The 14,835-nt window shown below is 43.0% G+C and overlaps 1 protein-coding gene across 7 annotated transcripts in view; it reads left to right on the plus strand.

Moving 5' to 3' along the window:
• The window catches only part of KPNA4 (karyopherin subunit alpha 4), a 65,192-nt gene that overhangs the window by 13,352 nt on the left and 37,005 nt on the right, over positions 1–14,835 (plus strand). For 4 of the 7 annotated variants that reach the window (XR_011388075.1, XR_011388074.1, XM_002716340.5 and 1 more), the window contains one exon: positions 13,793–13,837. Coding sequence is in view for 5 of the 7 variants with exons in the window: in XM_002716340.5 (XP_002716386.2) it covers positions 13,793–13,837 (45 nt within the window). In the remaining 2 variants the exon portion in view is untranslated. Of the gene's footprint in view, positions 1–688; positions 828–5,621; positions 10,851–13,792; positions 13,838–14,835 lie in introns of those variants that run through there. The other 3 variants (XM_070072594.1, XM_070072595.1, XM_017346883.3) reach the window with 3 other exon arrangements.

A 14,835-nucleotide genomic window follows, 5' to 3' on the forward strand; every position in this document is an offset into this window, starting at 1 on the left:
ATCTTAATAGGTACTTGTTTTGAATTTGGTTTTTCAGACAACAAAGAACCCACCCTTAGTCTTAGGAAAGTTGAGGGACTGGTCCTCACATTACCCAACATAGTTGAGGTAGGATTGTTTCAGTTGTAGGAATTCATGAATCTTCACCTATTGCTCCACCAGCCATTAAGTCAGCTACTAAGTTTGATTTTTGCTAGCTACTGAGTCTTTAATTTTGAATGTAATTCTGTATTAAATTACTAAGAATCTGGCCGGCGCCGTGGCTCACTAGGCTAATCCTCCACCTTGCGGCGCCGGCACACCGGGTTCTAGTCCCGGTCAGGGCGCCGGATTCTGTCCCGGTTGCCCCTCTTCCAGGCCAGCTCTCTGCTATGGCCAGGGAGTGCAGTGGAGGATGGCCCAGGTGCTTGGGCCCTGCACCCCATGGGAGACCAGGAAAAGCACCTGGATCCTGGCTCCTGCCATCGGATCAGCGCGGTGCGCCGGCTGCAGCGGCGGCCATTGGAGGGTGAACCAACGGCAAAGGAAGACCTTTCTCTCTCTGTCTCTCTCTCACTGTCCACTCTGCCTGTCAAAAAAAAAAAAAAAAAAAAAAAAAAATTACTAAGAATCTGAGCTAATAAGCACTGCCCAAACTGAAACAGATTTGTTTTTTTTAACTGCTGGCCTGCTTATGGATTGGCTTTTCCTGAGTAGGTTCCTTCCTTAATTCCCATCCCCAGTCATCTGTAGTGTGGGGGAAGAGAGGATGTCACATGGTAAGGAATAGCCTTTGTCTACTTCTTGAGGAGCATCCATGGAAAGAGCAGTTTCTTTTAAACAGTGTTGTGAGTGACATTATTTATTTCATATTACTCGCATTTTTTGTTTTCTATTAGCTTTCTTATTGTTATAATCTAGGGCAAGTGATGGTTACCTCATTGTTTCATCTCCAAAGTAGTTAGCTGCTATTGCCCCTCTGATTCATAAAATAATCAATGTGGTTCTTTTAAAAATAAAGTAGATCAAATCAAGTCACTGCCCTCTTGTTTTAGTGGTTTCCTCTGCATTTAACTTGTAAACTCCTTATAAGACTTTTATGACCTTGACATATTTGATACTTGTCTACTCTTATCTCTCTCATTTCACTGTTCTACATATTAATTTATATTCTGATTCCATTACACATGCTACTCTGTCAGAATGCCTTCCCTAACTACTCATCATCCCCATCGCTTTTCCTTTACCTGCATGATTATTTCTCATCCTTTGAATCTGAGCTTCAATGTCATTTTTTTTTTTAAAGATTTTATTTATTTGAGAGGTAGAGTTACAGACAATGAGAGGGAGAGACAGAGAGAAAGGTCTTTCTTCCGTTGGTTCACTCTCCCCAAATGGCCACAAAGCCAGAGCTGTGCCAATCTGAAGCCAGGAGCCAGGTGCTTCTTCTGGTCTCCCAGGCTGGTGCAGGGGCCCAAGCTCCCGGGCCATTTCCCATTGCTTCCCCAGGCCACAGCAGAAAGCTGGACCGGAAGAGGAGCAGCTGGGACTAGAACCTGTGCCCATATTGGATGCTGGCACCACAGGCAAAGGATTAACCTACTGCACCATGGCACTGGCCCCTCAATGTCATTGTTTTAAAGATATATTTATTTAAAAGGCAGAATTAGAGAAAGTGACAGGAGATCGTCCATTGTCTCTTGACTCCCTAAATGTCTGTAACAGCTGGGTTTGGCCAGACCAAAGGCAGGGGCCCAGGAGCTTCTTCTGTGTGTCCCATGTGGATGCAGGGGTCCAAGCACTTAGGCTGTCCTCTGTTGCTTTCCCAGGAGCATTAATAAGAGGTTGGATCAGAAATGGATCAGCCAGGAGAGAAACAGCACCCATAGGGGATGCAGACTCTGCAAGCAACAGCTTAACCTGCTCTGCCATAATGCTGGCCCCCAGTGTCATTTTTTAACAGGCCATTCCTGAAAACCAAGCTAGAAATTAAACCTCCCTGTTGTCATTTTCCTAAAAAATATGGGTGATAATTTGTATAAATTACTCGGTGTTTATTTTCTCTATCAGAGTGTAAACTCCCTCTAGATTATATACTCCCTCTAGATTATGTACTTGTCTGTTCTGTACACTATTCTAATTCTCATCACAGGGCCTGGCATACAGTTGCTACTGAAATAAATATTTGAGATAAGTGTGTATATATATATATATATATAATTTTTTTTGATAGGCAGAGTGGACAGTGAGAGAGAGAGAGAGAGAAAGGTCTTCCTTTTGCCGCTGGTTCACCCTCCAATGGCTGCGCGGCTGGTGCACTGCGCTGATCCAAAGCCAGGAGCCAGGTGCTTCTCCTGGTCTCCCATGCAGGTGCAGGGCCCAAGAACCTGGGCCATCCTCCACTGCACTCCCGGGCCACAGCAGAGAGCTGGACTGGAAGAGGGACAACTGGAACAGAATCTGGCACCCTGACTGGGACTAGAACCCAGGGTGCTGGTGCCACAGGTGGAGGATTAGCCTACTGAGCCGTGGCGCTGGCCTGAGATAAGTGTATTTTTTTTTTTTTTTTTTTTTGACAGGCAGAGTGGACAGTGCGAGAGAGAGACAGAGAGAAAGGTCTTCCTTTGCCATTGGTTCACCCTCCAATGGCCGCCACGGCCGGCGCGCTGCGGCCGGCACACCGCGCTGATCCGATGGCAGGAGCCAGGAGCCTGGTGCTTTTCCTGGTCTCCCATGGGGTGCAGGGCCCAAGCACCTGGGCCATCCTCCACTGCACTCCCTGGCCACAGCAGAGAGCTGGCCTGGAAGAGGGGCAACCGGGACAGAATCCGGCGCCCCAACCGGGACTAGAACCTGGTGTGCCGGCGCCGCTAGGCGGAGGATTAGCCTAGTGAGCCGTGGCGCCGGCCGATAAGTGTATATTTTTAAAATCAAAGAAATCAGAAATGTACTCTGATCAGAATTAATGATTAAATCAGTTTTGAGGTTTGTTTATTCTCTCATTAGGAGTAGTGAGAGGTAATTATACTTTTTTTGGAAAAATAATCATCTGCATTCTCACTACTACTAATTTTTTGGCATGTTTCTTTTATCTTGTGAACACTGTTTCAGATATTCTTGAACTTAAACTGGATTCTTTTCTCTTTTTTTAAAGATTTATTTATTTGAAATAATTAGAGAGAGAAAGAAGTCTTCCATCCGATGATTCACTCCCCAGTTGACCACATGGCCAGAACTGCGCCAGTCGGAAGCCAGGAGCCAGGAGCTGCTTCTGGGTCTCCCATGTGGGTGCAGGGGCCCAAGGACTTGGGCCATCTTTTACTGCTTTCCCAGGCCATAGCAGAGAGCTGAATCAGAAGTGGATATGAAGCCAGTGCCGCGGCTCACTAGGTTAATCCTCCGCCTTGCGGCACTAGCACACTGGGTTCTAGTCCCGGTCGGGGTGCCGGATTCTGTCCCGGTTGCCCCTCTTCCAGCCAGCTCTCTGCTGTGGCCCGGGAAGGCAGTGGAGGATGGCCCAGGTTCTTGGGCCCTGCACCCGCATGGGAGACCAGGAAGAAGCCCCTGGCTCCTGGCTTCGGATCAGCGCAGTGCACCAGCCGCAGCAGCCATTGGAGGGTGAACCAGCGGCAAAAGGAAGACCTTTCTCTCTGTCTCTCTCTCTCTCACTGTCCACTCTGCCTGTCAAAAAAAAAAAAAAAAAAAAAAAAAAAAAAAAAATTTATATATATATATACACACACATCTCAAATATTTATTTCAGTAGCAACTGTATGCCAGACCGCGGCTCAGTAGGCTAATCCTCCACCTGTGGCACCAGCACCCCGGGTTCTAGTCCCAGTCAGGGTGCCAGATTCTATTCCAGTTGTCCCTCTTCCAGTCCAGCTCTCTGCTGTGGCCCGGGAGTGCAGTGGAGGATGGCCCAGGTTCTTGGGCCCTGCACCTGCATGGGAGACCAGGAAAAGCACCTGGCTCCTGGCTTTGGATCAGCGCAGTGTACCAGCCGTGGCAGCCATGGGAGGGTGAACCAGCAGCAAAAGGAAGACCTTTCTCTCTCTCTCTCTCACTGTCCACTCTGCCTTCCAGGCCAGCATTCTCGTACCTGTGCCCATATGGGATGCCAGCACCACAGCCCAGTCTACTACACCACAGCCCAACAAAGATAACAAAATACACATTGAGTAAAGAAAGTCTCTTCAGCAAATAATTCAGGGAAAATTTGATGTCCATTTGCAAAGAGTGAAATTGGACCCTTGTCTTACAGTGTACTCAAAAAATAAGCTAAAAATGGATAAAGGACATAAAAGACCTGAAACTATATAGTTTCATAGCATTATTCTTAGCAGTGAGTTCTTGGATTTGACATCAGAAGAGAGACTATAAAATAAAAGTAGACGTGTGAGAATACATCAAACTCAGAAAGCTTCTGTGTGGCAAAATAATAAAAGAAAGGCACCCTTTGGAAATATTTGCAAATGATAAATGTAGTAAGGGGTTAGTATCCAGAATATATTTTTGAGACAGCTTCCATCCTCTTGTTCAAATCCCCCACCACCCTTTCCCCAAATACCTGCAGTGGTTGGGACTGTCCTGGCCAAAGCCTGGAGCTGAGAAGTCAGTCCAGGTCTCCTACATGGTGGCAAGGACCCAACTACTTGAGCTGTTATCTGCTGCCTTTGCAGGGTCTGCATTAGTAGTAAACTGGAGTTGGGAACCAAGGCCTGTCTCGGAACTCAAGTACTGTGATATGGAACATTGCTATCTTAACTGCTAAGGCAAACACCCAGTGCCAGAAATGTTTTATTGAATTTTAAGGGTTTATCTGTTAAGGAGTCAATATCCAAAATTTCGTTCTTTTTTCCTAACAAAAGGTAAACTCAGCAACAGCAGAAAAACACAATCCAGTTTTTAAATGGGTAAAAGATTTGAGTAGACGTTTCTCCAAGAAAGATAACACAGATAGCCAAACAAACACATGAAAAGATGCTTGATATCAGTAATTGTTAGGAAAATGCAGATCAAAACCATTAGGACAACTACTGTAAAAACAACAAAAATAGAAACTGGCATGTGCTGGTGAAGATGGAAAGAAATTGAAAGCGTTAAGGCACTGTTGGTGAGAATGTAAATATAGAATCATGATCCAGAAAGTCCTGTTCAGTATACCCAAATATTTATCCATCTGAAAGAATTACACAGAGAAAGAAGGAGAGGCAAAAAGAGAGAGGTCTTCCATCCTCTGGTTCACTCCACAGATGGCCACAACAGCCGGAGCTGGGCTGATCCAAAGCCAGGAGCCAGGAACTTCTTCCAGGTCTCCCACACAGGAACAGGGGCCCAAGCACTTGGGCCACCCTGTACTGCTTTCCCAGGCCGTAGCAGAGAGCTGGATTGGAAGTGAAGCAGCCTGGACTCAAACTGGTGTCCACATGGGATGCCTGCGCTGCAGGCGGCACCTTACCCACTATGCCACAGCACCAGCCCCGAAAATAAGAACTTTTTAAAATATGGGGGACCAGCACTGTGGCACAGTGGATTAATGCCCTGGCCTGAAGCGCTGGCACCCAGGTGCCGGTTGCTCCACTTCCCATGCAGCTCTCTTCTGTGGCCTGGGAAAGCAGTACAGGGTGGCCCAAGCCCTTGGGCCCCTGCACGCATATGGAAGATCCGGAAGAAGCTCCTGACGCCCAGCTTTGAATCGGTGCAGCTCTGGCCGTTGCGGCCCGTGAGGGAGTGAACCATCGAATGGAAGACCTCTCTCTCTCTTCTCTCTTCTCTCTTCTCTCTCTCTCTCTCTCTCTCTCTCTCTCTCTCTCTCTCTCTCTCTCTTCTCCCTCTTTCTCCCTCTTTCTCCCTCTTTCTCCCTCCCTCCCTCCATGACTCTCTTCTCTCTGTGTAACTCTGACTTTCAAATAAATAAATCTTTAAAAAAAAAAAGACATGTTTGTACACTCATGTTGATAGCAGTATTATTTACACATCCAAATGGTGGAAGCATTTCAGGTATCCTTGCAAGGATAAATGGAGAAACAAAATGTGTTATGCATATACAATGGGATGTTAGATACACTTACAAAGGAAGAAAATTCTGATTCATGATAAGATGTGGATGAACCTTAAACGAAATAAGCAAAACAGAAAAAGACAAATACTCTATGATTCTACTTAGACAAGCTACCTAGAAGTAGTCGAGTGCATTGAAACAAAAGGTAGAATGACGATTTCCAGGGGGCTGGTGGAAGGAGAAAAATCAGAGGTTGTTTAATAGGTATGAGTTTTCAGTTTTTGCAGGATGAAACCAGGACCTTCTTCTGGGTCTCCCATATGGGTGGCAGGGGCCCAAGCACTTGGACTGTCTCCCACTGCTTCCCCAGGTGCATTAGCAGGGAGCTGGATCAGAAGTGGAGCGGCTGGGACTGGAACCAGCACTCGATTGGGAAGCTGGTATAGCAAGCAGCAAGTCGATCCACTGCACCAGCCCCTTAAATAGTGCTTTAGCAAAGTCATTCAGTAATTTGCCTTTCAGTGAAGATTTTCTTGTATTGCTAAAGTTGAAGTCTTTAAACCTAAGTTCACAAAGAAAAAGACTATTTTGAAAGCAAATACCATATTGATGGAGAAAAGAGACTTATTTGAATAACTATATAATGGAAGTCAGCCTAGTAATGTAAGTAATGTAGTATATTGTATAAAGAACTTTGCACTGGGACCAGGGTGTCCAAACATGTATATTACTGTCCTCCATAACTTCTTACAAGTGATTTTTGGAAGTTTGTTTTACGGGGCTGGCACTTTGGCATAGCAGGTAAAGCTGCCGCCTGCAGTACCGGCATTCCCATGTGGGCACTGGTTTGAGTCCTGGCTGCTCCACTTCCGATCCAGCTCTCTGCTGTGGCCTGAGAAAGCAGTGGAAGATGGCCCAAGTCTTTGGGCCCCTGCACCCACATAGGAGACGTGGAGGAAGCTCCTGGCTCCTGGCTCCTGGCTCCTGGCTCCTGGCTTCGGATCAGCACAGCTCCAGCCCTCACAGCCAGCTGGGGAATGAACCAGCGGATGGAAGACATCTCTCCCTCTCTGTGTCTCCCTCCCTCCCTCCCTCTCTCTCTTTCTCTCTCTCTCTCTGCCTCTCCCTCTCTCTGCCTCTCTCTCTCTCTGTGTGTAACTCTTTCAAATAAATAAATCTTTAAAAAAATTTTTTTAAAGTTTATTTTACAGTGTTTCTCTTCCCTGAGAGAGATTATGTGTCTCACCAAGCCTTTGGTTATTTATTTTTTTCTTTTCCTACCAAATACCATATTTTCAACATGTATAAATATATATACATATGTATATACACATATACACACACTAATAGGGTTGTAAAATCATATCTACTAGTAAACCATTTCCTGATGTATATTTTTATTTGTTCCACCCTAAGTAACCTTTTGTACAAGATAATTGAATAAATTGTTTCTTTAAAACTACTCTCATAGCTTGCCTAGGTTAAATCTAACCTACTCTCAAAGCTCCTTTTCACTTGTACTTAATCCCCATTTATCTTTTCACTTGTCAGACTTGATGAGAACCTTTACCCAGCACTCATAGTGCTAATTGACTTTTCTTTGGTGCTATACTGTTAATGAGTACAATCTCTAAGAAAAGAAATCTGCAGTCTGAAAATTAGAAATAATTTCTTATTTTTTTTTTGTAATATTTATTTATTTATTTGAGAGGCAGAGTTACAGACAGGGAGAAAGAGAGAGAGAGGTCTTCCATCCTCTGGTTCACTCCCCAGATGGCCACAACAGCTGCAGCTGGGCTGATCTGAAGCCATGAGCCAAGAGCTTCTTCCAGGTCTCCCACATGAGTACGGTGACCCAAGCACTTGGGCTGTCTTCCATTGCTTTCCCAGGTGCATTAGCAGAGAGCTAGATCAGAAAAGAAGCAGCGGGGGACTTGAACTGTAACCCATATGGGATACCAGTGCCGCAGGCAGAAGCTTAACCTACTGTGCCATAGCACTGGCCCTGTATTTCTTACGTACACATTTCTGCACTTGATCTTAGCCAAAAGGCTGAGAAGCAATCTTATATACACATTACTAAATGAAGGATTTAAACAGGCATCTTTACCTTTAGTAGATATTATTAACTCACTTGAGTAAGTATTTAACACTATTAGGCGTTTAAATTTCACATTTATTACCATAAATGTAAAACTTAGAATTTATTTGCAGTTTGCCAGCATATTCTATTTGGAAAGGGCATGCTGCTTGCTGTCAAAGAGATAGCAAAAACTTTGGTGGTTTGCTATTTTTAGCTTTTTATTTACCCATACTAGGTTAAACAATTGTTGTACCTACCAAGTATTTTGGCTGCGGTAGTAGTTGGGGTTGAAAAACACCAGTGATTCCTTTTTCTCCAAAAAGTGTAGCTTAGCTTTTTTTTTTTTTACATTTATTTATTTTTTTGTAAGGCAGAATTAAAAAGAGAGAGCAAAAGAGAGATAGATCTTCCATCTGCTGATCCACTCCCCAAATGGCCACAAAGGCTGGAGCTGGGCTGTTATGAACCCAGGAGCCAGGAGTTTCTTTCCTTCTCTACCACGTGGGTGCAGGCCCCAAGCACTTGAACCATCCTCTGATGCTTTCCCATTAGCATTAGCAGGGAACTGGATCAGAAGTGGAGCAGCTGGGACTGGAACCAGCACCTATATGGAAAGCTGGCACTGCAGGTGGTGGCTTTACCCACCATGCCACTGTGCCAGCCCCTGCTTAGGTTTCCATGACGTGATTTAATTGACTCCTTGCCTGCCTTTCCATTCCTGGCTTCTGATGTTTTTAAACAGATTCTACATATAATCTTTTTGTAGTCCTCTATTGTTGTGTGTGCTGTTTTCTACCTGGAATGCCTTTCACTAGTTTCCATTTAGTCGTGAAGGTTCTGTTTATATGGCATTATATATTTGTGTCATAAAGAGTACTACCTACTTAAGGGCATCACTGATCCATCTTTGTATTTCTAGGCCTCGACAAATAGGTGATTAATAAATGCTTGAGGATTGACTACATTCCAGCAGGCTCTAAATAATAAGATAATATTAACCATTGTTGGAGGAAGAAGCAGCATTTGTATATGTGTTATGTACATAAGCCTTTTAAAAACAGCTTCATTGAGATACAGTTTACCTGTCAGAAAATTTACCATTTTTAAATGTACTGTTCAGTGAACTTTTGTAAATTTCTGGAGCTGTGTATCTGTTAGCACAATCCAGTTTTGAGTATATCTCATTAGCACACAAAAGATTTTTCATGCCTGATTGATTTTATTTTGTTTGTAGTGCTATTGCTGTTGCCTAAGTTTTAACTTTCCCAGGGTATGAATGACATCCAGGCTGGATGAAATAAAATCAAAGTATTGTTACTTTATCCTCTGTATGATTAGCTTGAGAAAGAATTCTTCATTAAACCTTTGTTTTTTAGTGAGATTGAGTCCTAGCTTTTTGCTGAAGAAAATTTAAAATAGCTAAATTTTATATAGAATATTATACAATCATATCTTTTTTTTTTAAGATTTATTTATTTATTTGAAATACACAGAGAGAGAGAGAGAGGTCTTCCATCCGCTGGTTCACTCCTCAATTGGACGCAGTGGCCGGAGGTGCGCCGATCCGAAGCCAGGAGCCTCTTCCAGGTCTCCCACACGGATGCAGGGGCCCAAGGACTTGGGCCATCTTCTGTTGCTTTCCCAAGCCATGGCAGAAAGCTGGATCCGAAGTACAGCGGCCTGGTCTTGAACTGACGCCCATATGGGATGCCGGCACTCCAGGAGGCAGCTTTTCTTGCTATGCCACAGCACTGGCCCTGTGATCATATCTTAAATTAATAATTTTTAGAGTTTTAAAGAAAAAGCTATGCATTGACAACTTGAGAATTAGCAGAAATTAAGTAACCTGTAATTGGAAATTAAGTAGCTATTAGTTGGGGGAAAAAGTGCTAGAGCCTGCATCCTATTAGAGCTTAGAAAGTATGTAACCCCTCGCATCCAACACAGTTATGGCCTGGGAAAGCAGTAGAAGATGGCCCAAGTCCTTGGGCCCTTGCACCCATGTGGGAGACCCAGAAACTTCTGGCTCCTGCCTTCGGAATGGCACAGCTCCAACCATTGCGGCCAACTGGGGAGTGAACCAGTAGATGGAAGACCTCTCTCTCTCTCTCCCTCTTTCTCTCTCTCTCTGCCTCTCCTCTCTTTGTGTAACTTTGACTTTCAAATAAATAAATAAATCTTAAAAAAAAAAAAAAAAAGAAGTGCTATGTGGAGATAATTTGAGTATGAACAAAGCATTCATGTGACTGCAGTTTTATTTAATGATGTAATGAAAAGTTAAAACCTGTTCGACTTTAATCCTGATACTTTAGAAATATCTGTGTCCTTCTGAAGTTATTCTTTTAAGTACATTTTGAAGATACTATTTTCTGTGTGTTTTGTTAAAGTCATTGATTTTGTTTTAGTGTGAACCATAGGCTCTCACATTGGCAGAAACTTTATTTGACTTAAATTGTGGGAAATAATAAAGTCTAGTGATTAAGTGACTTTGAAGGAGACTTCTAAGTTCTCTTATTTTTAATTCTTACTTATTTTCATTTTTATTTTAAAGGCAGAGAGCCAGAGATCTTGCATTTGATAGTTTATTCCTCAAATGCCCATTTACAGCTGGGACTGGGCCAGGCCAAAACTAGAACCTGGAATTCATCAAGGTCTCCCATGTGGGTGGCAGGAACCCAAGTACGGGAGGCATCGCCTGCTGCCTCCCATGGTGCACATTAGCAGGACACTTACTGAGAAGTGGAGTAGCATGTACTCAAGATGGGCACTCATAATGAGATACAGGTATCCCAAACATTGACTTCACCAAATGTCTGCCACTTAGGGCTTTAATCCTGACTAGGATTACTTTGTAGGCAAGTAATGAACTTCTCTAAGCCTCAGTTTTGTTATTTATTAAACTAAATAAAAGAGTTGCTTGTTTGTTTACTTCTTAATGCTGTAATAATGAGATGGTGGATGTTAACACTCTGATTGTAGCAGCAGGTGTTGTGCAACTAGGTTGGCTGCTTGCAACACCCATACCCCATATTAGGATGTTGCTTTTCTTTTGATCCAGCTTCCTGTTAATTTGCCTGGGAATGCAGCAGAAGATAACCTAAGTCCTTGGGTCTCTGCCTCCCATGTAGGAGACTTGGAGGAGTTCTGGGCTCTTGGCTTGGGCCTGACCCAGCCCTGGCTGTTCCACACTTTTGGGGTATAAACCAGTGAATGGGGAGAAAAATAAAGCAAGGAGGAGAGAAAGAGTAAGCAGATAGAGAGCTGGTAGATGATCAGAAGAAGACCTTATTATAGAGTTGAGTGGCTGAGCCTTAAAGAAATGAAGAAAAGATATTCCAGCTTAAGGAAATAGCAGTAGCAGTAACAATAAGCTGACACATGTACTGCTGTGTGCTAAGAACTGTATACGTATTTTACATATATTAACTAATTTAGTCCTTAAAGTGGCTAAAAAATGGAAACTAAGCAGTTGGCACTGAGTCCATCTTCTTAGGAGTTACTGTATAGTGTATTAGTTAAGTTAAGGCAAGACAGTGTAGAGAAATAGCTAGGCTGTGTTAGAGGAATTGCTAGCTTGGTGTGAATAGAGCAAAATAAATAGAATGGTAGGAGCTAAGATTTCAAGTGGTGGGAATTGGGAAGGTGATGTGGTCAGAACTTAAGCCATTGTAGAGACTGAACTTTTATAGAGAGCCATCAGAAGTTTTTGTAACAGGGAAGTGATACGATCTAGTGAGTTCTTGGGCCCTTCCTCCCAGTCTGTGAGTAGAGCTCAAGAGGACTCCTCCTTTTCCTCCCCCTCCTGTTCCTTTCTTTCCTCCTCTTCTTCCCCCTTCTCTCCTTCTCTTCCTTCTCCTCCTCTTCTCCCTCTTCATCCTCTTCCCTTTCCCCTTCCTCTTCCTCCTCCACCACCTTCCTCCTCCTTTCATTCTCCCTCCTCTTCCTCCTTTCATTCATTCTCCCTCTTCCTTCTTCTTCAGATTTATTTATTTATTTGAAAGTCAGGGCCAGAGAGAGAGAGTCTGTAGAGACAGAAAGATCCTCTGTCTACTGGTTTACTTCCCAGATGGCTATAGCAGCTAGGTCTGGCCAGGCCGAAGCCAGGAGCTGGGAGCCTCATCCTGGTCTCCCACATGGGTGACAGGGGCCCAAATACATGGCCATCTTCTGCTACTTCTCCCAGGCTACCAGTAGGGAGCTGGGTAGAAGTGGAGTAGCTGGGACATATGTGTCAGAATTGTACAAAGTGCCTACTTGGGATGCTGCATCTCAGGTAGTGGCCTCACCTGATAAATCGCAATGGCAGCCCCTATTTATACTTCTAATTGAAACAGTATTTCCTTCATTTAGGGTGTAGCCAGTGAATCACAGTAGTACTGTTAAAGTTACCTGTGATTTTTTTTTTTTTTTACTATCAAAAATCACTTCATTAGTTTGAAATATTATTGTTACAGTCCTGCTAGGTCCCATTTGATGTAACAATAAATACATTCTAATGACATTTTACATAAATATGTGGATTATTTTTTTACTTACATGTTAACATAATTGGTTTTCTTGGGAATCTTATGTATTTCTTTTGTGTATTTAAAAACATTACCTGAAAAGTGTCCATTGATTTCACCAGGCTGCCAAAGGACTCTGTAGCATACAAAAATTTAGACTGCCTATAAGAATTACTCTGATTGCTATAAGAATAGACTGGGGAAGAAGATATTTAGAAATAGCTTGAACTTGTGGAAATGGTGTCGTTTCTGAACGTTGGAGTCTTTTACAGTGAGCATGTATCCATGTATTTTAAAAATGAGAAAAATGTTAGAAAATAAGAGATTGGTTACTTGTCAGAATAGTTATGGGAACATTAGAAAAAGCTAATCCATATGTTGCAAACACAGAAGAGTTTTGAATATTTACTTATTTATTTATTTGGAAGGCAGAGTTCAGAGAGGCAGAGAGAGAGAGATCTTCTGTCACTGGTTCACTCCTCAAAAGGCCGCAACAGCTGGAGCTGGGCCAATCCAAAGCCAGGAACCAGGAGCTTCCTCCTGGTCTCCAATGCAGGTGTGGGGCCCAAGTACCTGGACCAGCCTCTACTGCTTTCCCAAGCCATAGCAAAGAGCTGGATTGGAAGTGGAGCAGCTGGATCTCGAACCAGCGCCCATATGGGATGTCGACACTGTAAGCCTTGTCCCCTACGCCACGGCGCCAGCCCCACATGGAAGAGTTTTAAGATCTATAAAGTGAACCAAAATAAGATGAAGAATAGAATAGATGAATCTGTCAGTATTGTACAAAGTTTACTTTTAGAGAAAGAGACTGTGCATTCAGGAAGGCTCCCTTAACCCTTTTTCTTTGAAAGCAGTTGAATTTACTTACCTTGTACATGTATTGTTTTTAAAAATGTCATTAGTTCATGTGGGGGTGAGATTATGAGCTCTTTGGTATACCTCTATATTTTAATAAACCTTATATCTGTTTTTAGAATTTTTATTTATCCACGTTATAAATTGAATGATATTAGAGATTTTAAAAAGTTTGGAATATAACTGTGAAATGAAGATAGAAAATTTTATAGTATGATAACATCTTTATTAGCGGTAAAATAAGACTGTACATAAATGACTAAAAGTAAAGATTAGGAATTTACAGTAAAATGTAAATAATGATTTATTCTGGTGATGGAATTTGGGCTGATTTAAAAACATTTTCCCTTAAATTTTTTGCAGACTATGAGAAGACAACGAAATGAAGTTGTAGTTGAATTAAGGAAGGTAAGTCAGATTAATACTACCAGGTATAATTTTAACAAAATATATATATATAAAATGTAAATTATATTTTTATGTAAAATATGTTAACTGTTGTATAACTACATTTTATTTGCTGAGTGTGGTTAAGATTTTTGTGACTCTTAGGTGCTTTAGCATTTATTTTTCTTTTGAAGTAAAAGATTTTCACTAAATTCAACAACGTATTGAGGATAACAAGGCAGAACTTACCTACTGTCCAAAAATGGCTATAAACAGCAACTTAACATGTTTTTTGTTTTGTCATTTTTAATGATTTATATAACGTGTAAATCATAGAGATACAGTTATGCTAAATAATTTTGCTATTAAAAGATAGTAGAGAACTTGGGCCAGCACTGTGGCTCAATAGGCTAATCCTCCGCCTTGCGGTGCCGGCATACCCGGTTCTAGTCCCAGTCGGGGGGCCGGATTCTGTCCCTGTTGCCCCACTTCCAGGCCAGCTCTCTGCTATGGCCTGGGAGTGCAGTGGAGGATGGCCCAAGTCCTTGGGCCTTGCACCCCATGGGAGACCAGGAGGAAGCACCTGGCTCCTGGCTTGGGATCAGTGCGGTGCGCCAGCCGCAGCGTGCTGGCCGCGGCGGCCACTTGGAGGGTAAACCAGCGGCAAAAGGAAGACCTTTCTCTCTGTCTCTCTCTCTCACTGTCCACTCTGCCTGTCAAAAAAAAAAAGATAGTGGAGAACTTGTCAGTTACAGATTTTATCAATTTTTTTTTTAACGATTACTTACTTGAAAGAGTTATGGAAAAGGAGAAGCAGAGGCAGAGAGAATAGCTTGGTTCACTCCCCAGGTGGCTGCAAAGATCAGGGTTTGGCCAGGCCGAAGCCAAATAAAGGTCCTGGCATCTCCCAGTGCAGGGACCCAAGGACTTGGGCCATCTTCCACTGCTTCCCAGGCACATTGGCAGGGAGCTGGATCAGAAGTGGAGCAACTGGGACTTGAACCAGCACCCATAAAGGA

Source organism: Oryctolagus cuniculus, chromosome 4 (genome assembly GCF_964237555.1).
Source record: "Oryctolagus cuniculus chromosome 4, mOryCun1.1, whole genome shotgun sequence".
Lineage (NCBI taxonomy): Eukaryota > Metazoa > Chordata > Mammalia > Lagomorpha > Leporidae > Oryctolagus > Oryctolagus cuniculus.